The following is a 25,529-nucleotide window of genomic DNA, read 5'->3' on the forward strand; positions in this document are numbered from 1 at the left end:
TTACTCCTGACCTTATTTAGGCTTGCCATAACAAAGGGGTTGAATTTGTATTGACTCAAGACAATTCAGCTTTTCATTCTTTATTCATTTGTGTACATTTCTAAACACATAATTCCACTTTGACATTCAGGGATAGTGTGTGTCGGCCAGTGACATAAAATCTAAATTGAATCCACTTTAAATTGACTGTAACACAACACAATGTGGAACAATTCAAAGGGTGTGAATAGACTCGGGTGACGAAATTGAATTTAGAAGTATATTACGTTATTTCTCACTGGTAATACATTTCTTGTTTTATAAACATAAATTATGCTCACCTGTTACGTTAGATTTTTTGTGCCGTTCAATCTACCAGCTTTTGGCAGGTGTTAATTTTAGGCCCTGAAGGTGAGCACCGTCTGGTTGGTAGCCAGGACTGCGGTAGATTGAACGGCGTTGCCCCCAGCGGTCATAGTCAGGACAATATTTTTTTTTAAATTGCAGTTTAAACATGACATTTTTGTTGTTGTTGATTTTGTTATCATTCTGGTAACTGACGTTATTTGTTCATTTTTATGTTTAAGAAAAAAGGATGGTGGCCCTTGTGTGAACTGCCAGTAGTACCATAGATCCCAGAATAGCACAGTCACGTTTGAAAGTATGGAAAACTGGATACCGCGCAACCCTAGCTTATTTTGTTAACGTATTTCCGTCTGAGAACCCATGCTTTGGTAATGATGATGGATGGGGGTGTACAGTCTGGCCCATACTGAAGGGAGCAGGAGAGATATTTACTGCTGTAGATTATTGAGTTGACTTTGGGTAGTGCTGCACATCCATCAGGGTCAGATTCTGAGTAGGGCTGCCAGTCCAAGACGGTTGGAAGCGGTCTTCACGTTCCTGCTCTGTCACCGGTAGCCTATGTCATGGCTTCGGTGTTGGAAAGCACTGACTGACTTTTGCCATCAATCCCTCTAGGCTCCTGTTACATCTGCGATTTATTACCTCCGCCCTCTCTGAGTCCTGTTCGGTTTAGGTGTCCTGTTTAAGATAACATACACACTTTTAGGCTAATGTTTCATATAGACGGATGGATAAAATACATCTCAGGCGAGGGGAATTAAGGTAAACATGCTTAAATGATATTTAAAGCTTCCTCTTTAACATATTGCAGTGCACGTCCACAAATCGTAATTGCGTTGACGTGAATGGCATTCATTTAAGGCTGCCAGTAATCCTATTTAATTAAAAGACGATGGTTCGTCTTTCCATCAGTGTGAACAGCTGATGCCTCTGTCACTGTGCTGCCCCGTTCTCCAAGTGGCACTCTGTCCTGTGCCAAGCGTATACCCTCTGGATCTGTATGGGAGCCTAAAGCAGCTGTCAAAGCTGCAGGCACCCTCGTGCATACTGAACATTCTGTGGCGTGAAGAACTACCAACTACCTAAACGGTTCAAAGACACTGGCTGCTAGAGTTGTCGAAGTACTCTATGTACTGAATACTCTATGTACTGAATACATTTATCCAAAGCAGCTCAGTGTAGGCAGAGACCTAATTCAAGTTTGAGCTATGAATGGAAAAAAGCAATCAACTGCGCTCTACATTTCCATTCACGCTGTTGTGATGTTTGCCCCAAAAAAGTGCAAGTCATTTCATGATGTTTGCGGAGATGTGGTGCTAAATTTCCAGAGGGACAGGGGTCCTATAAAAAGTACAGTAATACAAAGCTTCTGTAGCTGGTGTTTCACTTTCCGCATGTAATCACTCTGATTGCCGGTGATGGGAGTTTATTGTAATTGACAAGACGGGGCTTGTGTGAATTACAGAAATAACACATCATTTAGGCGGAGAATATGAAAGGCCGGTCTTTGTCTTCAAAGGGTTTTGCTGGAATAATGTTGGCACGTCAATCGACACAGGACGCCTGATGGTCGTGTGAAGACACTAGTGTGTAAGTCATTTTCGTTGTCACTCTCCTTATACTGACAAGGCCCATATGTAGGCCTATCACTGTCGCTCACTTGGTATGCACGTGCAGAGCATCAAATCGAAATTATAATCTAAGAGCTCATTGCATAATGCTGGTTTACGTAATCGTTCAGGCAATCCAGTGTTTGGGTTTGGGTGATTGGTGGGTGGTCACGGTGGGTGGTCACTTGGCCCACCGCTATCTGCTCTGTCTCAAGGGGAAACTGCCTACCCACATTTTTATTGGTTACGTAAATCGTCACCACCTCGCCCAATGTGTCTTGAATGCTGCGAGGCTTCAGTTAAACAGTAGGGACCAATATCATCAGGGATTTTAAACAACCTAACAGGGATCTGAAGGCAAAGGGTGCGCTCAGTTTAAGTTGTTGTCAAAATCATCAGTGCTAATGGTCCACAGTTTTTAGCATGCACGTTTGTTACATTTTGTGGTAGCCATTACTCCACACTTCATGTGTGTATCGTGACCCTTTTGTGAGCTCCATTGCCGAGCCGTAAACCCGTCATTCTGTGTGTAGGCTCTGAAGGATCTGCCACAGGAGAGAAGGAACGTCTCGTCTGTTTAAATGAACACAGCCAAGAGGCAGGTTTGCTCCCTCTGTTTAGAGAAAAAGGCTTGGGAGTGATAAACGCACTATACACAGGCTCGGTCTGCATGTCCTCATATGGCGAGGAGTACTGCAGATTGGCTCCTCGCAGGCCCCGCTCAGGTCCGTGCCAGCCCTCCAGCAGAGCCTTGTAAACCAGGGAGGAGGGGTGGAGAGATGGGGTACAGTGCTCACAGTTTGTGGCTGTGTTGTGAGGTCTGTTGGCCATACTGGCTCATGACTTAGTCTGCTGGTTGGTCAGTCTTGACCAGCTCACTGTGGGGACAGGTTTATTTTCCAAATAAGCATGCTCCTTTAGACTTGGCTGCCGTTTCCCAAATAGTTTATGATGGAGTTAAGGCATGTTTAAACAGAATAAAGTGTCAGCACTTGGAAGCTAGGGACGGCACGGTTAATCGAATATCCGAACAGGGGGGAAAAAATATAGGCTTATTTTAACAATGGAAAGACTGTCTAAATTAAATAATTATCTCAATGACATTGCTACACACAAGGATATACTATGACATTTGAAATAAAAGAAAAAACTTTTTTTGACAGACATACCGTAGCCTACACAGGTTTCACGCGTTTGTTGTTATTGTCGGACATTCAAAGTGACACGAGGCTACAGTCGGGCCTCCATGTGTAGCTATCAATATCAGAGATCTCTAATCAATGCAAAATGGAATTAAAATGACAGAATTCAATTGGCTAAATGAGAAGGAGTAGGCTACAACAAGTAACCATCAGGTAGGTTGTTTTTTAATTTGAATGAAGTTGTTAGACAAGGACGGGAAGCGCAGCATAATATGGCTGGCTATCTTTGTTAGCTTCAATTTTGAAGCAGTCGAGAGAAGCACTACCAGACGGGATGATAGATAATATATGGGATCTACACGTTTGTTTCACTAGCACCAGTCTGTATGGCTCTCTCCCGCCTGTGTGTAACTGACCGGCCCCAGCCCATCCCCCGCTCCCAAGTCACGCAGGCTGCACATCAAGCTAGTTCCCAACTTTTAAACATGTATTTTGACTATCTGGGTATCCGAAAACATTTAATAATTATTCAAATAGTGATATTATTTTAAATGCCCATCCCTATTGAAAGCCTAAGTAACATTTTCTATGCAGTTGCTAACGTCGACGCAATCCCTCTTTGATTCTATTTTGTATGTAACACATCAGCATAACAGACAAAGATACGTTGTCACCTTCTATTCATTGGATAATGTTGACAAATGGTCTAATGTAAAACATCATGGTCTTCTGAAATGTATGTGTGACAACGTCTGGTTATTCACACAGGTTCGTCCTATGGTTGAGAAACTGAGGTACACGGACCGACTGCTCGTGCTTCATGCTGATGCTAGCATGGCTCATGTGACCGAACTGCGATACTAAAACAGATTCACCTAACATATGACACAACAGGGACATTATACGATGGTGTATTGTGAGCTGGGTGTATGCCTAAAGTTTATTTTTCTCCTTTTGTATCTTGCAGTGAAGCCGTTCACCACCACCGTGAAGGAGATGCGTCTGCACAGGGAAGACTTCGAGATGCTCAAGGTGATCGGCAGGGGAGCATTTGGCGAGGTAAGACTGCCTGAAACAACCAGTCATGCTTCCATTCAGTATAAAGCTTTATTGGCATGAAATACATGGGTTGGCCTGTCACTATCGTGAGTGGAAAAGCTTTGATGAGAGCCAGAGAGGAGGTATGCCAAAGTTTGTCAAATGTTTTCAGACGTCCCAGGGCTATCTAGTCCCCGTTACAGGGTTATCTAGTCCCCGTCCCAGGGCCATCTAGTCCCGGTCCCAGGGCCATCTAGTCCCGGTCCCAGGGCCATCTAGTCCCCGTCCCAGGGCTATCTAGTCCCCGTCCCAGGGCCATCTAGTCCCCGTCCCAGGGCCATTTCGTCCCCGTCCCATCTAGTCCCCGTCCCAGGGCCATCTAGTACCCGTCCCAGGGCTATCTATTTTGTAGATCCATATAACTTGCAGATCATATTCAGTGATGATATTTTCAGTGTTATCCACCTAATTTTTTTACATTGCTATGGGCACAACCAAACAACGGAAGTGATGGATTCGACTTCGGCTTTACTTCCCTACTGCAGTGTGCTGGTGGCAAACTTCCTGAGTAAATTATTAGGGGTCCATTTATATAGCATAAAAGTAAAGTAAACAAGTGTAAGTATAATTGTATATTTTTCGTTAATGTTCGCTAACGTTAGCTACACATAATGTACTGAACAAAAATATAAACGCAAATATAAAGTGTTGGTCCAATGTTTCATGAGCTGAAATAAAAGATAGCAGAAAGTTTCCATACACACAAAGTTTATTTCTCTAAAATGTTGTGTAAAATTGGTTTAAATCCCTGTTAGTTAGCGTTTGTCCTTTGCCAAGATAATCCATCCATCTGACAGGTGTAGCACATCAATAAGCTGATTAAACAGCATGATCATTACACAGGTGCACCTTGTGCTGGGGACAATAAAAGGCCACTCTAAAATGTGCAGTTTTGTCACACAACACAATGCCACAGATGTCTCAAGTTTTGCGGGAGCGTGCAATTGGCATGACTGCAGGAATGTCCACCAGAGCTGTCTACAATAAAGAGCTGTCTACAATAAGCCACCGTTTTAGAGAATTTTCCAGTATGTCTAACTGGCCGAACAACCGCAGACCATGTTTAACCACGCCAGCCCAGTACCACAACATCAGGCTTCTTCACCTGTGGGATCGTCTGAGACCTGCCACCCGGACAGCTGATGAAACTATAGCTTTGCACTACCGAATAATTTCTGACCAAACTGTCTCAGGGAAGCTCGCTCTGGGTGCTCGTCATCCTTGCCAGTGTCTTGACCTGACTGTAGTTCTGCGTCGTAACTGACGTCAGTGTGCAAATACTCACCTTCAATGTCCTCTGGCCAGCTGGAGAAGTGTGCTCTTCACGGATGAATCCCGAATTCAATTGTACAGGGTAGATGGCAGACAGTGTGTACGGCGTCTTGTGGGCGAGCAGTTTGCTGATCTCAACGTTGTGAACAGAGTGCCCCATGGTGGCGGTGGGGTTATGGTATGGCCAGGAATAAGCTACGAACACAATTACATTTTATCGATGGCAATTTGAATGCACAAAGACACCGTGACGAGATCCTGTCGTGCCATTTATACGCCGCAATCACCTCATGTTTCAGCATGATAATGCATGGCCCCATGTTGTAGGGATCTGTACACAATTCCTGGCAACTGAAAATGTCCCAGTTCTTTCAGGGCCTGCATACTGACCAGACATGTCACACATTGAGCATGTTTTGGAAGCCCTTGATCAACGAGTGCGACAGTGTGTTCGTCACGCCAGTATACAGCACCTTCGCACAGCCATTGAAGAGGAGTGGGACAACATTACACAGGCCACAATCAACAGCCTGATCAACTCTATGTGAAGGAGATGTGTCGCGCTGCATGAGGCAAGTGGTGGTCGCACCAGATACTGATTCGTTTTCTAATCCCCGGCCCTGCTTTTTTTTTTACGTTACAGTATCTGTGACCAACAGATGCATATCTATATTTCCAGTCATGTGAAATCCATAGATTAGGACCTAATGAATTTATTAAAATTGACAGATTTTCTTGTATGAACTAACTCAGTGAAATCGTAGAAATTCTTGCATGTTGCATTTATTTTTGTTCAGTTTATTTTACATATATTTTCCTTTATTTTCCCCTGACCCTACCACCGCGCCCCTAATTGGAGTAAACTAATGGACAACGACACTTAGGCTTCTACTCCCAGCTAATACATACTTTATACATTTTACATGAGTTATCTTATTTTTATTCTCACCCTGAACTCCATCCAGGTTTGATTTCTATTTGACATATATTTTCCAGCTGTGCGGAAATGATGTTCAACAAAAGTTCTGAACCTTTCTATTCTCATAGTTTCTACTGATAGTAAATGAATGATACAAATTTTTGCTAAGAGTGTTTATTATATTATTGATCGATTGACTATGACGTTTCAAATCACCCAGCAGTGTTATTTGTAGAGTTGGCTCCAGATAAATGTTGCAATTCTTCAGCCATTCCTGAACCTGCTACCAAAAACAAGTTACATATGGACGGTACCAAAACAAATGATCTAATGATTCAGTCTCTTCGTAGCAAAATCTGGTGGTTGTATCCCCCATATATATTACATTCTGTTGGTTTCAAGAATTTTGTATTATAATTTAAATTGAATAACTCTAAGTTTCGTATCTGGCGTCATTTTGTGTGTCAGTTAATAAACCATGTGCTACGGAATCGGTATATCAAGAATCTCTTTACAATTTTTTTGCAATCTATATGGCCAAGCTGTACATTTTTATTTTTGTCATTAAATTTAATTGGTATACTTTTTAATTTATCACAATTGTCTTTAACCAATTTTGGTCTTTAATGCAGGGCCGACAGACAAGTTCCTTACTTTCTCCCCCTTCCACTTGCCTCTTCCATTTTTGCGGCAATGTTGCAATTAGTTGTTTTTAATTTTGGGTAGATGAGACATTTCCATATATTTTTGTTTGTGAAATACTTACGTAGTCCAACAATGCCGAGAGAAAAATAGAAAAATAATAAATACACAATGACTAACGATAACTTGGCTATATACACAGGGTACCAGTGTATATAGATAATAGGCAGTAGCAGCAGCGTATGTGATGGGTCAAACAAGTTGGAGCAATGCAGTTAGTTTGGGTAGCTATTTGGTTAACTATTTAGCAGTCTTATGGCTTGGGGGAAGAAGCTCTTCAGGGTCCTGTTCCAGACTTGTTGCATCGGTACCGCTTGCCTGGAGTCTGACCTTGTTTAGGGCATTTTTTATTTTACCTTTATTTTACCTTTATTTAACTAGGCAAGTGAGTTAAAAACACATTTTTATTTTCAATGACGGCCTAGGAACAGTGTGTTAACTGCCTCGTTCAGGGGCAGAATGACAGATTTTCACCTTGTCAGCTCGGGGATTCGATCTTGCAAAATTTGGTTACAAGTCCAATGCTCGAACCACTAGGCTACCTGCCGCCCCTTTCTCTGACACCGCCTGGTATAGAGGACCTGGATGGCAGGGAGCTCGGCCTTAGCGATGCACTGGGCCGTATACACTACCCGCTGTATCGCCTTGCGGTCGGATGCCAAGCAGTTTCCATACCAAGCGGTGATGCAGCCAATCGATGGCCAGGCCATTAGCTGCTCCGGCCCACATGTCTGTTTCCCAAATGGCACCCTATTGTTAAGTTCATGTTTTAAGTAGCCCTATACTTCTGTAATTACAGCGTAATTGTTATTAGTGTGCTTGCTCAGATGTCACTGTTGGACCGGGCCTGAGCGTGATGGCACCTATGTACTGTGCTGATACTGTGACGTGAACGGTGTTCAACTGGAACCTGATCACCGCGTCATTTGGCGTTAACGTTGGTAGCAGAGGATGGCTAAGAACAATGTGCCACCTTGCTTCGACGAGAAGAGGTGGTGTGAAAGTTCGGAATCGAACTTGGAATCTGGACGTGAGTTACCAATCTAGACAAGAAAAAGCGAGCACTTGCGGTTGTATTATCGTTCAAGGGTAGCGCGCGAGATACAGCACTGGAAATATCCGCAGAGGATTTGAACAAGGATGACCGTATGGGAACTTTGATCATAGCACTAGATTTGTGCGTTTCTTAAAGAAGAGAAAACCGTGCCTACGAGGTATATTACAACTTTGACAGTGTTACGAGAGACATTTCGGATGCGATGGCATACTACATAATTGATTTCGAACAGAGGGTACAATAAGATCCGCAAGTACGACATTGTTCTCACCGGTGATAGATACTGCCTCTCTGGATGTTAGGGAGAAACATTTTGCTTTCACTGCTTGTACTGTGCTGATTATTGCGTTGATGAACACAGCACTAAAAATGAATGTTGTTGAAAAGACGGCTGTTGCGCCAATAACAGATGGAATCCAAGTGAGTTACATGGCATACTACACTGATCAGCAGAGAAATGGCGTGAACAAGTCACGTTGTCAAGACAGCCAGACAAGGGCGCCATTGCCTGGAACCGATCCACTGGAAAGTTATGGAAGGAGATCAAAATGTGCAATTTGTCAAAGCACTTACCGTTCGGTTTGAAGACTCCTCATAAAAACAAACAACTTAAACTAACAGAGGAAAATTTAAGCACTGAGAGAGCAGTATAACATTACACTGTTGTAAAACAAATCTGTTTCAGATACCAAGATTTTCATAGTTGAATCCTTAGGATATGCTGTGATTGATACTGCATGAACACGCACAGTGTGTGATTAAAAAACGACCTGATAGCTCTGTCAGTGAATTAAATCGGAAGGAAGTACAAAATATGATTTGACCTTAACCAGTCCGGTTTCAAGGCACCTCAGTCAACTGAGACCGTTCTCTGCTCTAGAAAAAAACGGACTCTCTCCACTGTTCTCAACCTCCTCGATCTATCTGCAGCCTTTGACACCTTGAACGATCAGATCCTCCTCTCCACCCTCTCAGGGTTGAGTGTCTCAGGCTCTGCACTCTCCTGGATTGCATCCAACCTGGCAGGCCGTTCCTACCATGCAGCGTGGAGAGTATCTGTGTCTGTACCATGTGCTCGCTCTACTGGTGTCCCCCAGGGCTCGGTTCTGGGCTCCCTCTTTTATCTTTACATCGATTTCTCTGCTCTGTCATATCCTCACATGGTCACTCATCATTGCAATGCAGATGACACTCAACTACTTTTCTCCTTCCCCCCAACCTTCCTTATTCTCCCATGTCATCCCGCTATTCCGGATACTCCACTGGCTTCCAGCCGAAGCATGCATCATCTTCAAGACCCTGGTGCTTGCCTAGGGAGCAGCAAGGAGAACTGCTCCTCCTTACCTTCAGGCTATGCTCAAACCCTACACCCCAACCCGAGCACTCCGTTCCGCCACCTCTGGTCTCTTGGCTCTCCCACCCGTATGGGAGGGCAGTTCGTGCCCAGCAAAGCTCTTCTCTGCCCTACCTCTTTGTGCCCAGCAAAGCTCTTCTCTGCCCTACCTCTTTGAAGGGTATCTTAAATAACTCTCATAGCATCCCGACACAGAAATTGGTTACTCTAAGTGTCACATTGAAACAGAGGTGGTCCCTGCAGATGTTTCCTTACTATTAAGCAAGACTCCCCTCAAGATGGCAAGAAGGCAGGAGCTGTACTAAACATTGAAAATGACAAGGCAGGGATGTTTAAACACCCAGTGACCCTTGAACTTACTACCTCAGGACACTATTGTGTAAATTCTTTAGACAAAGACGACGTAGAGTCCGTGAAAATCTGATTCGGACAGACACAGAGCACATGGAGGTTCTGACAGTCACAGAGCACATGGAGGTTCTGACAGTCACAGAGCACATGGAGGTTCTGACAGTCACAGAGCACATGGAGGTTCTGACAGTCACGGAGCACATGGAGATTCTGACAGTCACAGAGCACATGGAGATTCTGACAGCCACAGAGCACATGGAGATTCTGACAGTCACAGAGCACATGGAGATTCTGACAGTCACAGAGCACATGGAGATTCTGACAGTCACAGAGAACATGACCACAGAGGGAAAACACAAAGTATTGTTAACTTCACAAACAGTTTGGACATGCTACAGTTGACAGACTTCAGAAATCAATCAGCGGTACTGGCAGTAATGATGAGAGTACTTCTATTCAACGGCAGATAGTGAGCATGTCAATGAAACAGGCCAGAAGTACAAAAAAACCTAAGCCTAGACCAGCTTTTTTTTCAGTGCTGGAGGCCTTGTGAACACCAAGAAACCCAGTAAAGTCATCAAGCACTTCATTCATTACTGGATACATGTGCGTGACCCTGACAATGGCGAAGAGTTCAATAACAACGAAATGGCAGACAAATTCAACATGGAAATAAAAGCTGCTGCATCCAGTCCATGGAGCACTGGACTTGTGGAGAGACATAATCAAAGACTCAGAGATTATGCTGAAAGTGAAGCAAGACAATGAATGTGACTGGGGAAACAGGTCTAGATTGGGAGCTGATGGCAAAGAACTCAATGCACAATGTTCCTGGCTACAGCCCATACCAGCTAGTGTCCAGGCAGAACCTTAATCTTCCCACTGTACTGGTTGACAAGCCACCAGCACCAGAAGCTTACCTCAAGCTGACACTTTCCGTTACTGAGTGTCTTTAGGAGCACAAGATCCGATGCTTCTTTTATAGTCAGTCACAGAATCCGCTGGGGGACAGCACCTTTCAGCACTACATGCAGCGAGAAAGGCATTCACTGAAGAGGTGTTCAGAGAGAATTTGCAGGGCTCTGCGTTACCAATTCTGTCCCACAGATGAGAAGTACGAGACTGGAGACAAAGTGTGCCACAAAACGAGGTGACCGTCGAGTGGAAAGGACCCGGAGTCGTTATTGGCTAAGATGGTATGGTGATATTTGTGAGGCACAGAGGCACCATTGTCTGGGTACACCACTGAAGATTGCAGAAGGTAAATAAACGATAAACAAGTTGGAGGGGCTGTTGCTGAGAATCGGCATATCGAAAAGGTCACAGACACGAACCTACCAGATGTCGCATCCACTGATATGGACACTGAAACTGACACAGGAAATGGAGACTTTCAACCATGACACAGGTAATACTGTTGAGGAAAACATTGAACAGCAGCCACATGTTAAAACATGGTTGTTCCAATCTGAAAACTGCACAAACTGTTAAATGCATGGACAGAGAAAGTGGTATTCCACACACAGCAACATTCGAGCAGAAAAAGACCAGAACTAGTACAACTTGCAGTACTCTGAACCAGCTGCCCTTTCTGTTACTATGGTCAGCGGACCTGTCACTTGTAGATATTCTCAGAATTGAAACAATGGACAATCTAGAATGACTGAATGACATTGAAGAGGGTGATGTAGTCGAAACAAATGACGCGTCATTTGACCTGGTTTAACAAGAGGAGCTCAGTAATTGGGGGGAAAAAAGTCAAAGACATTGGCCCCAAAAATATCTCAACAAGGTGGACGTGTTCCCTTGAATAATTCTCAACTGGATTAGTGCCAAAAGCGTGGCTAGAGGTTTTGAGGAGCTGGCCACTAAAGAACTCCCAAAAGACTCACCGACATGAGTCTGTGTCACTGACAGTGGTCTGGTAGGAAAACAAATGCATACTTAATTCTATGGACCTAAGCTGCATTTCTGCAGGGAACATTGCTCTCAAGGGAGAGTAGACCTGACGTGATGTTTGATGGCTGCAACTTGGCATTCGACACAAAACATGCCGCTGTACAAACCATGCATGAGGATAAAGTGGTTTGTAAACTGAAACCAGAACAAGTGACTCTAAGGTGTCAGCATGTGGGGAAAGATGACTCTGAAACTAGTTATGGAGGCACAAAAGGTGGACATCTAATTGTCTTTAATGGGACGAGGAAGGAAGATTATCACCTATCTGTTAGCGGTCAAAGTATCAGAAGGGTTGTCAGGAGCACACTTGCTCCTGCAGATGGAATTGACAATGCAACATTGTTCTCAGAGCTTGCCTAGTTTAAAAAAAAAAAAAAGGTTAAAAAAAATACCACCGGTGAGGCAAAAAGGCCTGTAGTGTGTGTGTCACTGACAGCTACTCCCTAGTTGATGCTAACCAAGTCTGTGACAGAAAATAATTCATTTTGAGATGAGCAGCATCGAGGGACTTATTCTGGCTCTAGCGGATTCTGTGGTCAGCTACAAAGAAACAGCTGGCTTGACTGTCTGACAAAGAAATTGTCATCCTAAAGGCACTCGGTAATGGAGGGTGGCAGCATGTGTAAAAAAAAAACTGTGTCACGTGACATTGCCACATGACCCATTAAAATGAGGGACTTGAATAATGCTTAGCCATTTAATGATTTGTTTTTGTCTTTCAAGAAAAGTGTGCGATTTAAGTTGTAAGTATCCTTAAACTTTTGTAATTACGCTGCTCTCCCTCTGTTATTAGTGTGGCTGTGCAGAAGTTACTGTTGGACCGGGCCTGAGCGTAATCGCCGCTATGTACCGTGCCGTGAAGTAAACGTCGTTAAACTGGAACCTAGTCGTTGTGTCCTTTGGAGTTGACACTATTCCTCATATTGTAAGTGCAATACTTTTGACCAGAGGCCTATGGGCCCTGGTTGAAGGTAGTGCACTGCATAGGGAGGGAATAGGGTGCCATATTGGACACAGCTCATCACTCATTGAATGTGAGGGAGTTTAACTGTGTGTGTGTGTGTGTGTGTGTGTGTGTGTGTGAGAGAGAGAGAGAGCGAAAGAGAGACAAAGATGGGGAGAGAGTGTTTCCAGTGTGTGTGTGTGTGAGAGCCTGTATCATTTTGTATTTGTGTTCATGCCTTGTCTCAGCTAGACGTCCTTAGACTTGGACTACTACTTGGTACTATTTAAAATGCACACACACAAACACACGGAACACACACTAGGCACAAGGAGGTCCGGACAACAGCCCTGCTTCCAGGAAACTCTCAGGAAAGGAATACCGTAACCAAGGGGAAACTCTGACCAAAATAGTGTTTCCCTTAACAGATAATGTCCCGTACACACGCACACACTGATAATGTGCCATTTCGCATAAACTGGGCAGGGCCACTGAAGTTCAGTCCAGTGCTTTGGTTGCTAGATAGGATGTGGTTTGTTTGCTCTAAGGGGTGCCATCTTGAGGGTGGTAACACTGCGAAAGTTCAAACTTTATGATACTTTTTGTGAAACCAATACTCCACGTCACTTTTTTGCTAGTCAACACAATTAATTCCACCATTGTTATTGTCGATTTCAAAATATAAGACCTAGTTGTAGGCGCTAATTTAATAGCTTGGTCACCCGTGTGCGCGCGCACACACACACTTGTTACTTTGCACTTTCTCACCGTGAGTGTTTCTGTGTGAACAAGGCTGCACGTCTCTACGTCTTGTTAGCTGCTGTTGCCGTCGACTCTGGCCTACCTCGCGCCCTCTGCAGTTTCCTGTGGGCTCGTAAGTTACATGATGCCTTTCCAGATAAACAGGAAATGCAGGCCAAACACTTATGATGGATAGTGTCTCTGTCTCTCTCACCACATTCAACAAAGTCCTTTTCAGGGAGAAATGGAGGTCAGAGAACCGTCCCTCTCCGACTAATGCCAAAAAAGCTCACTCCGTCCTGACTCTTCCTTCCTCCCTCTGAAACTCACCCTGCATGACTTTTAAAACAAGGGAGAGCAAGAACGAGGGTGATAAAAGTTAGGGGGAAAATAGAGTGAAAGGGAACCAAGAGACGGGAGAAAAAGCCAGATATTCACAGAGAGAGTGGTTTATGAGTAGAGTGAAATGGAACCAAGAAACGGAGCAAGAGCCAGATATTCACAGAGAGCGAGGGATGAGAAGAGGGAAAGGGAACGCAGGACAAAGGAGCAAAAGACAGATCCTCACAGAGAGTGAGGGAAAGGGGACGCGAGAGACGGGAGCAAAAACCAGATAATCACAGAGAGAGAGCAGAAAGAATGGGGAAAGGGAACCAAGACACGGGAGCAAAAGACAGATCCTCACAGAGTGCGAGGGGAAAGAAGAGTGAAAGGGAACGCGAGACACAGGAGCAAAAGACAGATCCTCACAGAGAGCTAGGGATGAGAAGAGGGAAAGGGAACGTGAGACACAGGAGCAAAAACCAGGTAATCACAGAGAGCGAGGGATGAGAAGAGGGAAAGGGAACGTGAGNAGCGAGGGATGAGAAGAGGGAAAGGGAACGTGAGACACAGGAGCAAAAACCAGGTAATCACAGAGAGCGAGGGATGAGAAGAGGGAAAGGGAACGCGAGACACATGAGCAAAAACCAGGTAATCACAGAGAGTGAGGGATGAGAAGAGGGAAAGGGAACGTGAGACACATGAGCAAAAACCAGGTAATCACAGAGAGAGCGAGGGATGAGAAGAGGGAAAGGGAACGCGAGACACAGGATCAAAAACCGGGTAATCGCAGAGAGAGCGAGGGATGAGAAGAGGGAAAGGGAACAGGAGACACAGGAGCAAAAACCAGGTAATCACAGAGAGAGCGAGGGATGAGAAGAGGGAAAGGGAGCCAAGAGACAGGAGCAAAAGACAGAATCACAGAGAGCGAGGGGAAAGAAGAGTGAAGGGGAAAATAATAAAGAGACAAGAGGGGGAAGGAGAACGCAGACCGATGCCAAAGTGGATTTGGTCCAACACCGACTAGACCGGCTACTTTGTGAACGTGCGCAAGCGTTTTTTTTTTTTACATGTACATGTATTTCAATCAGTTCACCCACACTGCTTGCACCTGTCAACCAGTGTTTGTGTTGCCAAACACGGGTCAGAAAATATTCAGACCCCTTTCACTTTTTCCACATTTTGTTACGTCACAGCCATATTCTATGGATTAAATAAAACAATTTCCTCATCAATCTAACCACAATACCCCATAATGTCAAAGCGAAAACAGGTTTTTAGAAATGTTAGCATATTATTAAAAATAAGAAACAGATACCTTATTTACCTTATTTGCTATGCGACTCGAAATTGAGCTCATGTGCATCCTTTTTCCATTGATCATCCTTGATGTTTCGACAACTTGATTTGAGTCCACCTGTGGTAAATTCAATTGATTGGACATGATTTGGAAAGGCACACACCTGTCTATATAAGGTCCCACAGTTGACTGCATGTCAGAGCAAGTCAAGCCATGAGGTCGAAGGAATTGTCCGTAGAGCTCCGAGACAGGATTGTGTGCAGGCACAGATCTGGGGAAGGGTACCAAAAAATGTCTGCAGCATTGAAGGTCCCCAAGAACACAGTGGCCTCCATCATTATTAAATGAAACAAGTTTGGAACCACCAAGAATCTTCCTAGAGCTCCGGCCAAACTGAGCAATCGGGGGTGAAGGCACCTAAAGGACTGTGATTGTGAGAAACAAGATTCTCTGGTCTGAATGCCAAGCGTCACGTCTGGAGGAAACCTGTCCTTGAGTGGCCAAGCCAGAGAATGGACTTGAACCCGATTGAACATCTCTGGAGAGACTTGAAAATGGCTGTGCTTGAGAGGATCTGCAGAGAAGAATGAGAGAAACTCCCCAAATACAGGTGTGCCAAGCTTGTAGCGTCATAACCAAGTAGACTCTGATGCAACCGCTGCCAAAGTATAAGGTCTGAGTACTCATGTAAATGTGATTTTTATATTTGTTATACATTTGCCAAAATGTCTTAACAGTCGGGTGTTCCTTTGTCATTATGGGGTATTATGTGTATATTGGTTAGGGAAAAAAGTACTTTGATCAATTTTAGAATAACGTAACGAAATGTGGAAAAAGTCGATGGGTCTGAATACTTTCCGAATGCACTGTATTTTGGATGCTAGAGAGAGTGCCCGTGCATTGATTTATAGCAATGATATTCGACTGAACTCAGCAAAAAAATAAACTTCCTCTCATTGTAAACTGCGTTTATTTTCAGCACACTTAACATGTGTAAATATTTGTATGAACATAACAAGTTTCAACAACTGAGATATAAACTGAACAAGTTCCACAGACATGTGACTAACAGAAATTGAATAATGTGTCCCTGAAAAAGGGGTGGGGTCAAAAGTAACAGTCATTATCTCGTGTGGCCACCAGCTGCATTAAGTACTGCAGTGCATCTCCTCCTCATGGACTGCACCAGATTTGCCAGTTCTTGCTGTGAGATGTTACCCCACTCTTCCACCAAGGCACTTGCAAGTTCCCAAACATTTCTGGGGGGAATGGCCCTAGCCCTCACCCTCCGATCCAACAGGTCCCAAACGTGCTCAATGGGATTGAGATCCGGGCTCTTCACTGGCCATGGAAGAACACTGACATTCCTGTCTTGCAGGAAATCACGCACAGTACGAGCAGTATCACTGGTGGCATTGTCATGCTGGAGGGTCATGTCAGTATGAGCCTGCAGGAAGGGTACCACATGAGGGAGGAAGATATTTTCCCTGTAACGCACAGCGTTGAGATTGCCTGCAATGACGACAAGCTCAGTCCGATGATGCTGTGACACACCGCCTCAGACCATGATGGACCCTCCAACTCCAAATCGATCCCGCTCCAGAGTACAGGCCTCAGTGTAACGCTCATTCTTTCGACGATAAACGCGAATCCGACCATCACCCCTGGTGAGACAAAACCGCGGCACATCAGTGAAGAGCACTTTTTGCCAGTCCTGTCTGGTCCAACGACGGTGGATTTGTGCCCATAGGCAACATTGTTGCCGGTGATGTCTGGTGAGGACCTGCCTTACAACAGGCCTACAAGCCAGCCCTCAGTCCAGCCTCTCTCAGCCTATTGCGGACAGTCTGAGCACCGATGGAGGGATTGTGCTTTCCTGGTGTCACTCGGGCAGTTGTTGCCATCCTGTACTTGTCCCGCAGGTGTGATGTTCGGATGTACTGATCCTGTGCAGGTGTTGTTACACGTGGTCTTCCACTGCTAGGACGATCAGCTGTCCGTCCTGTCTCCCTGTAATGCTGTCTTAGGCGTCTCACAGTACTGAAATTGCAATTTATTGCCCTGGCCACATCTGCAGTCCTGATGCCTCCTTGCAGCATGCCTAAGGCACGTTCACGCAGATGAGCAGGGACCCTGGGCATCTTTCTTTTGGTGTTTTTCCAGAGTCAGTAGAAAGGCCTCTTTAGTGTCCTAAGTTTTCCTAACTGTGACCTTAATTGCCTACCATCTGTAAGCTGTTAGTGTCTTAACGACTGTTCCACAGGTGCATGTTCATTATTTACGGGAAGTACGGGAAACAGTGTTTTAAACCCTTTACAAGGAAGAGCTGTGAAGTTATTTGGATTGAAGTTATTTGAATTATCTTTGAAAGACAGGGTCCTGAAAAGGGACTTTTCTTTTTTTGCTGAGTTTATTTGGTATTTGCTCGCGAAACTCTAACTTCCTTCATAGTGCACACAGACATTAAATTGGTATCCATAAGTTCACATTAATTAGCATGTTCATAAATGGTAAAAAACAAAATGTATCATAAGGTTGTGCGGAGTCTGTCCGAGGAGGTATATGAAAGCTGAGAAGATATTTTAGGTGGGTTTTTTAACGCATATTTAACCCCTTATTTTGGTTGGCACAAAACTCTCCTTACTTCCGTTTGTTTTGTATGGGTTGCCTTCAGAGGAGTTCCGTGACCCTTGGGGTCGTAGAGCAAAACGGAGAACAGCATCATGTTCGTGAGTCTTCCACTTGCTCCTAATAATTTTGAAGGCCAAACCGTTCAGATGATACAAGTGTTTTTTGTGAGAAGACCTATTTTCTCATGGTCTGACAAACACCGCTGTAACTCGTTTTCCTTCCAGCGCAGATGCGGAAGGCCAACATAGCCTGATGCGGTGTATTGAGATGTAGCCCATGCAAAAAACATATCTTTGTTTTTATTATGTTACTTTTATTGACGTATGGGTGCGTCAATAGACTTATGGTTTGATTCACAGTTGGTTTTGGTATTTTAACCTGCATGTTAAGATCGTTTCTGGTGGGGATTGACTCAATGATCATGCAGACGATGGGGCGCACGGGCGGACCGATTTGGTCATGGTGTAAGAGGTCAACATCATGACTGAAATGACACCCTAGCCTAAATAGTGCGCTAGTGGTTAGAGCGTTGGGCCAGTAACCGAAATGTTGCGAGATCAAATCCTCGAGCTGACAAGGTAAACATCTGTCGTTCTGCCCTCGAACAAGGCAGTTAACCCACTGTTCCTAGGCTGTCATTGTAAGGAATAATTTGTTCTTACTTCTTATGGCTGAGATCCCATTAACGGGATTGACTTGACAACAGCCAGTGAAAGTGCAGGGCGCCAAATTCAAAACAACAGAAATCTCATAATTACAATTCCTCAAACATACAAATATTTTACACCATTTTAAAGATTATCTTGTTGTAAAGGCACAGTGTCCGATTTCAAAAAGGCTTTACGACGAAAGCACACCAAACGATTATGTTAGGTCAGTACTTTGTCACAGAAAAACACAGCCATTTTTCCAGCCAAAGAGAGGAGTCACAAAAAGCAGAAAGAGATTAAATGAATCACTAACCTTTGATGATCTTCATCAGATGACACTCATAGGACTTCATGTTACACAATACATGTATGTTTTGTTCGATAAAGTTCATATTTATATCCAAAAATCTTAGTTTACATTGGCGCGTTATATTCAGTAATGTTTTGCCTCCAAAACATCTGGTGATTTTGTAGAGAGCCACATCAATTTACAGAAATACTCATAATAAACATTGATAAAAGATACAAGTGTTATACATGGAACTTAAGATAAACTTCTCCTTAATGCAACCGCTGTGACAGTTTTTTTTTTTTACTTTAGGGAAAAAGCACACCATGCTATAATCTGAGTCCAGTGCTCAGAGCACAAACAAGCCATACAGATATCCGCCATGTTGTGGAGTCAACAGAAGTCAGAAATAGTATTATAAATATTCACTTACCTTTGATGATCTTCATCAATATGCACTCCCAGGAATACCAGTTCCACAATAAATGTTTGTTTTGTTCGATAACGTCCATAATGTATGTCCAAATACCTCCTTTTTGTTCGCGCGTTTAGTTCTAAAATCCAAATTGATGACGCTCAGGTCAGACGAAAGTAAGAAAATTCCATTACAGTTCGTAGAAACATGTCAAACGATGTATAGAATCAATCTTTAGGATGTTTTTAACATAAATCTTCAATAATGTTTCAACCGGAGAATTCCTTTGTCTTCAGAAATGCGATGGAACGCAGGTCGCTCTCACGGGGGCGCGCATGGTCAGCTTATGCCAGACACCTGACTCAAAGAGCTCTCCTTCCCTCATTCTTCACAGTAGAAGCATCACACAAGGTACTAAAGACTGTTGACATCTAGTGGAAGCCTTAGGAAGTGCAATATGACCCCAAAGACACTGTATATTGGATAGGCAAACCTACAAACCTCAGATTTCCCACTTCCTGGTTGGATTTTTTCTCAGGTTTTTGCCTGCCATATGAGTTCTGTTATACTCACAGACATCATTCAAACAGTTTTTCAAAACTTCAGAGTGTTTTCTATCCAAATCTACTAATAATATGCATATCTTGGCTTCTGGGACTGAGTAGCAGGCAGTTTACTCTGGGCACCTTATTCATCCAAGCTACTCAATACTGCCCCCAGCCATAAGAAGTTAACTGACTTGCCTAGTTAAATAAAGGTTAAGAACAACTCCTTATTTACAATGATGGCCTACCCCGGCCAAATCCTCCTCTAACCCGGACGACGCTCGGCCAATTGTGCGCCGCCCTATGGGACTCCCGATCAGGGCCAGTTGTGATACAGCCTGGGATGGAACCAGGGTCTGTAGTGACGCCTATAGCACTTGAGATGCAGTTCCTGAGACCGCTGCGCAATTTGGGAGCCCTAGGTAATAGGGTGCCAGCCATAGTGTTTTGATCCTCATGTGCACACCAACATCCAGTATGCATTAAGGGGGAATAAAGGCTTCTGTTCATTAGGCAGCAAATGGAAGAAAACGGACAGAAAAAGGGAGGGACTAACTGGACTTGTCCAATAAAAACGCTCAGTTAGATTTTTCCGTTGCAAGCCAGCGTACTACAGTGTTTCCCCTAACATTGAACATATGGGCTTTTTGCCCTACCACTAAGCTCTGTCCCCCCGTCTAAAATATTTTGGCTTCAACATGTTGGATTTTGATTTGAGGGGCTAATTTGATTATTTTCCAGATGGGACGCAATTAGTCCTTAAAATAAAATGTTGAAGCCAAAATATTTTAGACAGGGGTGGGACAGAGCTTAGTGGGTGGGAAAAAAGCCATATGTACAATGTTAGGGGAAACACTGTAGTAAGCTGGCTTGTGGAGATTCTGGTCTGTAAAATAGTTCTGGCCCTAGACATATGTATGAGAGCTGTTAATGAGCTATGATTAAAAAGACATTATAAACTAAAGTTTTTAAAATGTATAAATTGACCACTTCAGCACATTTGGGCAAACTCCTGGCAGTCTGTAACTTTGCACATACACTGCTGCCATCGTGTGGACAACATCTAAATAACACCTAGAATCGCTAGGTTGTATCACAACTACGGACAAAAAAAAATAAAGCGCTTTTTTTTTTGGTCTGTATTAGCTTTTACGTTTTTTTTTACGTTATATTCTCCGACATTAATTTCACATTTCCTCAGTTTTTCCTTTCAAATGGTATCAAGAAAATGCATATCCTTGCTTCAGGTCCTGAGCTACAGGCAGTTAGATTTGGGTATGTCATTTTAGGTGGAAATTGGAGAAAAATAAGATTTATTAAGATGCAAATTCAAAACCGTACACAAGCACTTACAGGCCAAATACATCTAAACCAACAGTTATGGTGCTTCAGACACATCTGGAGACAGGGGTTAGATACTTACAGTTGAAGTCGGAAGTTTACATACACTTAGGTTGGAATCATTAAAACTCGTGTTTCCAACCACGCCACAAATTTCTTGTTAACAAACTATAGTTTTGGCAAGTCGGTTGGGACATCTACTTTGTTCATGACACAACAATTGTTTACAGACAGATTATTTATAATTCACTGTATCACATTTCCAGTGGGTCAGAAGTTTACATACACTAAGTTGACTGTGCCTTTAAACAGCTTGGATGTATGTCATGGCTTTACAAGCTTCTGATAGGCTAATTGACATCATTTGAGTCAATTGGAGGTGTACCTGTGGATGTATTTCAAGGCCTACCTTCAAACTCAGTGCCTCTTTGCTTGACATCATGGGGAAATCTAAAGAAATTTGCCAAGATCCCAGAAAGAAAATTGTAGACCTCCACAAGTCTGGTTCATCCTTGGGCGCAATTTCCAAACGCCTGAAGGTACCACATTCATCTGTACAAACAATAGTACGCTAGTATAAACATCGTGGGACCACGCAGCCGTCATACCGCTCAGGAAGGAGACGTGTTCTTTCTCCTAGAGACAAATGTACTTTGGTGCGAAAAGTGCAAATCAATCCCAGAACAGCAGCAAAGGACCTTGTGAAGATGCTGGAGGAAACAGGTACAGAAGTATCTATATCCACATTAAAACGAGTCCTATATCGACATGACCTGAAAGGCCGCTCAGCAAGGACGAAGCCACTACTCCATAAAAAAATGTAAAAGCCAGACTACGGTTTGCAACTGCACATGGGGACAAAGATCATACTTTTTGTAGAAATGTCCTCTGGTCTGATGAAAAAATATATATAATTGTTTGGCCATAATGACCAACGTTATGTTTGGAGGGAAAAGGGGGAGGCTTGCAAGCCGAAGAACACCATCCAAACCGTGAAGCACGGGGGTGGCAGCATCATATTGTGGGGGTGCGTTGCTGCAGGAGGGACTGGTGCACTTCACAAAATAGATGCCATCATGAGGCAGGAAAATTGTGGATATATTGAAGTAACATCTCAAGACATCAGTCAGGAAGTTAAAGCTTGGTCGCAAATGGGTCTTCCAAATGGACAATGACCCCAAGCATACTTACAAAGTTATGGCAAAATTGCTTAAGGACAACAAAGTCAAGGTATTGGAGTGGCCGTCACAAAGCCCTGACCTCCATCCTATTGAAAATTTGTGGGCAGAACTGAAAAAGTGTGTGCGAACAAGGAGGCCTACAAACCAGACTCAGTTACACCAGCTCTGTCAGGAGGAATGGGCAAAATTCACCCAACTTATTGTGGAAATCTTGTGGAAGGCTACCCAAAACGTTTGACCCAAGTTAAATAATTTAAAGGCAATGCTACCAAATACTAATTGAGTGTATGTAAACTTCTGAACCACTGGGAACGTGATGAAAGAAATAAAAGCTGAAATAAATCATTCTCAATCTACTATTATTCTGACGTTTCACATTCTAATGTGGTGATCCTAACTGACCTAAGACAGGGTATTTTTACTAGGATTAAATGTCAGGAATTGTGAAATATTGAGTTTAAATGTATTTGGCTAAGGTGTATGTAAACTTCCGATTTCAACTCTAACAGCCCACTTGGAGTTTGCCAAAAGGCACCTAAAGGACTGAGTAAAGGGTATAAATACTTATTACATTTACATACTTCAGTTTATATTTTTTATAAATTTGCTACCATTGATAAAAACCTGTTTTTGCTTTGTCATTATGGGGTATCATGTGTAGATTGATTTGGGGGAAAAAAGAATTTAATAAATTTTAGAATAAGGCTGTAGTAAAGTAACAAAATGTGGGAAAAGTCAAGGGGTCTGAATGCACTGTGTGGAAGGACATGCATAACAAAAAAAAAGTGTGTGTTGAGAGTGGGGGGGGGGGGGGGGTATGCTGGATATGAGGATATGCTGTAGTGAATATGGAAAGCAGGTGGTGATCAAAATGTTAGTGCCACTACTAACTATTACACATTGATGAACTAACTTATTATAGGTTACCTACTGGGGCTATATAAGTGACATTATTTAAATCCAACCTTTATTTAACTAGGCAAGTCTGTGAAATAAATACAATAATAAATAGTGCACTGCTCTTGACAAGGGCCCAATATAGCGAATATGGTGCCATTTGGAATGCACCCACTATCTTAGAAAGCAGTGGGTCCTGGGGGAGGCTCCTAGTTTTACAGTAACTAGGCCAGTAGGAAAGGGCAGGAAACATCAATAAGGAAGAACCCGCAATTCTCAGCTCTCTTAATTAGGCTGCATTTTAATTGTGTATTAATGATTTCTCTCTCTCCCCCCTCCATCTGTTTTTTATCTCTTTCCCAATCCCTCCATTTCACTCCCCCTCTCTAGGTTGCGGTGGTGAAGATGAAGAACACAGAACGTGTTTACGCCATGAAGATCCTGAACAAGTGGGAGATGCTGAAGAGAGCCGAGGTATGGATCATACTGTAGTGTCCAAAATCTCCAATTGAAGGCTGTAAATAGAAGTGCTAGAAGTCCCAGTCAAGTCAAGGTCCTGCGCTGGATGTAGTTTTATTTATATGTGATAGAGAAGACCCATTTCTGCATACTGATTTGTGCTCCAAATACAGTGAGGGAAAAAAGTATTTGATCCCCTGCTGATTTTTCACATTTGCCCACTGACAAAGAAATGATCAGTCTATAATTTTAATGGTAGGTTTATTTGAACAGTGAGAGACAGAATAACAACAACAAAAAATCCAGAAAAAAGCATGTCAAAAATGTTATAAATTGATTTGCATTTTAATGAGGGAAATAAGTATTTGACTCCTCTGCAAAACATTACTTAGTACTTGGTGGCAAAACCCTTGTTGGCAATCACAGAGGTCAGACGTTTCTTGTAGTTGGCCACCAGGTTTGCACACATCTCAGGAGGGATTTTGTCCCACTCCTCTTTGCAGATCTTCTCCAAGTCATGAAAGGTTTCGAGACTGACGTTTGGCAACTCGAACCTTCAGCTCCCTCCACAGATTTTCTATGGGATTAAGGTCTGGAGACTGGCTAGGCCACTCCAGGACCTTAATGTGCTTCTTGTTGAGCCACTCCTTTGTTGCCTTGGCCAGCCGTGCTGCCTTGTCAAGGGCCAGCCGTGCTGCCTTGTCAAGGGCCAGCCGTGCTGCCTTGCCAAGGGCCAGCCGTGCTGCCTTGCCAAGGGCCAGCCGTGCTGCCTTGCCAAGGGCCAGCCGTGCTGCCTTGCCAAGGGCCAGCCGTGCTGCATTGCCAAGGGCCAGCCGTGCTGCCTTGTTCTGAGCCAATTGCTATTGCTAAGTCCTTTTTTGTGGCACCTGACCACACGACTGAACAGTAGCCAAGGTGCGCCAAAACTAGGGCCTGTAGGACCTGCGTTGTTGACAGTGTTAAGAAGGCAGAGCATCACTTTATTGTAGACAGACTTCTCCCCATCTTAGCTACTGTTGTATCAATATGTTCTGCTTAAATGACTACAGAACCGTTGCACTCACGTCCGTAGCCATGAAGTGCTTTGAAAGGCTGGTAATTGCTCACATCAACACCATTATCCCAGAAACCCTAGACCCACTTCAATTTGCATACCGCCCAAACAGATCCACAAATGATGCAATCTCTATTGCACTCCACACTGCCCTTTCACACCTGGACAAAAGGAACACCTACGTGAGAATGCTATTCATTGACTACAGCTCAGCGTTCAACACCATAATGCCCTCAAAGCTCATCACTAAGCTAAGGATCATGGGGCTAAACACCTCCCTCTGCAACTGGATCCTGCACTTCCTGATGGGCCACCCCCAGGTGGTGAGGGTAGGTAGCAACACATCTGCCACGCTGATCCTCAACACTGGAGCCCCTCAGGGGTGCGTGCTCAGTCCCCTCCTGTACTCCCTGTTCACCCACGACTGCGTGGCCAGGTACGACTCCAACACCATCATTACGTTTTCAAACGACACATCAGTGGTAGGCCTGATCACCAACAACGAATGGACAGCCTATAGGGAGGAGGACAGAGACCTGGCTGGGTGGTGCCAGAATAACAACCTATCCCTCAACATAACCAAGACTAAGGAGATGATTGTGGACAACAGGAAAAGGAGTACCGAGCAGGCCCCCATTCTCATCGACGGGGCTGTAGTGTCCACATCACCAACAAACTAGACAGTTGTAAAGAGGGAACGACAAAGCCTATTCCCCCCTCAGGATACTAAAAAGATTTGGCATGGGTCCTCAGATCCTCAAAAGGTTCTACAGCTGCAACATTGAGAGCATCCTGACTGGTTGCATCACTGCCTGGTACGGCAACTGCTCGGCCTCCGACCGTAAGGCACTACAGAGGGTATTGTGTACGGCCCAGTACATCACTGGGGCTAAGCAGCCTGCCATCCAGGACCTCTACACCAGGCGGTGTCAGAGGAAGGCCATAAACATTTT

The 25,529-nt window shown here is 43.9% G+C and overlaps 1 protein-coding gene across 1 annotated transcript in view; it reads left to right on the forward strand.

Moving 5' to 3' along the window:
• The window catches only part of cdc42bpb (CDC42 binding protein kinase beta (DMPK-like)), a 125,895-nt gene that overhangs the window by 20,567 nt on the left and 79,799 nt on the right, over positions 1–25,529 (forward strand). The window contains exons 2-3 of the mRNA XM_024135499.2: positions 4,065–4,156; positions 23,454–23,537. Of these exons, the coding sequence (XP_023991267.1) occupies positions 4,065–4,156; positions 23,454–23,537 (176 nt within the window). The remainder of the gene's footprint in view (positions 1–4,064; positions 4,157–23,453; positions 23,538–25,529) is intronic.

The sequence above is a fragment of the Salvelinus sp. IW2-2015 genome, unplaced genomic scaffold (genome assembly GCF_002910315.2).
Source record: "Salvelinus sp. IW2-2015 unplaced genomic scaffold, ASM291031v2 Un_scaffold467, whole genome shotgun sequence".
Classification (NCBI taxonomy): Eukaryota; Metazoa; Chordata; class Actinopteri; order Salmoniformes; family Salmonidae; genus Salvelinus; species Salvelinus sp. IW2-2015.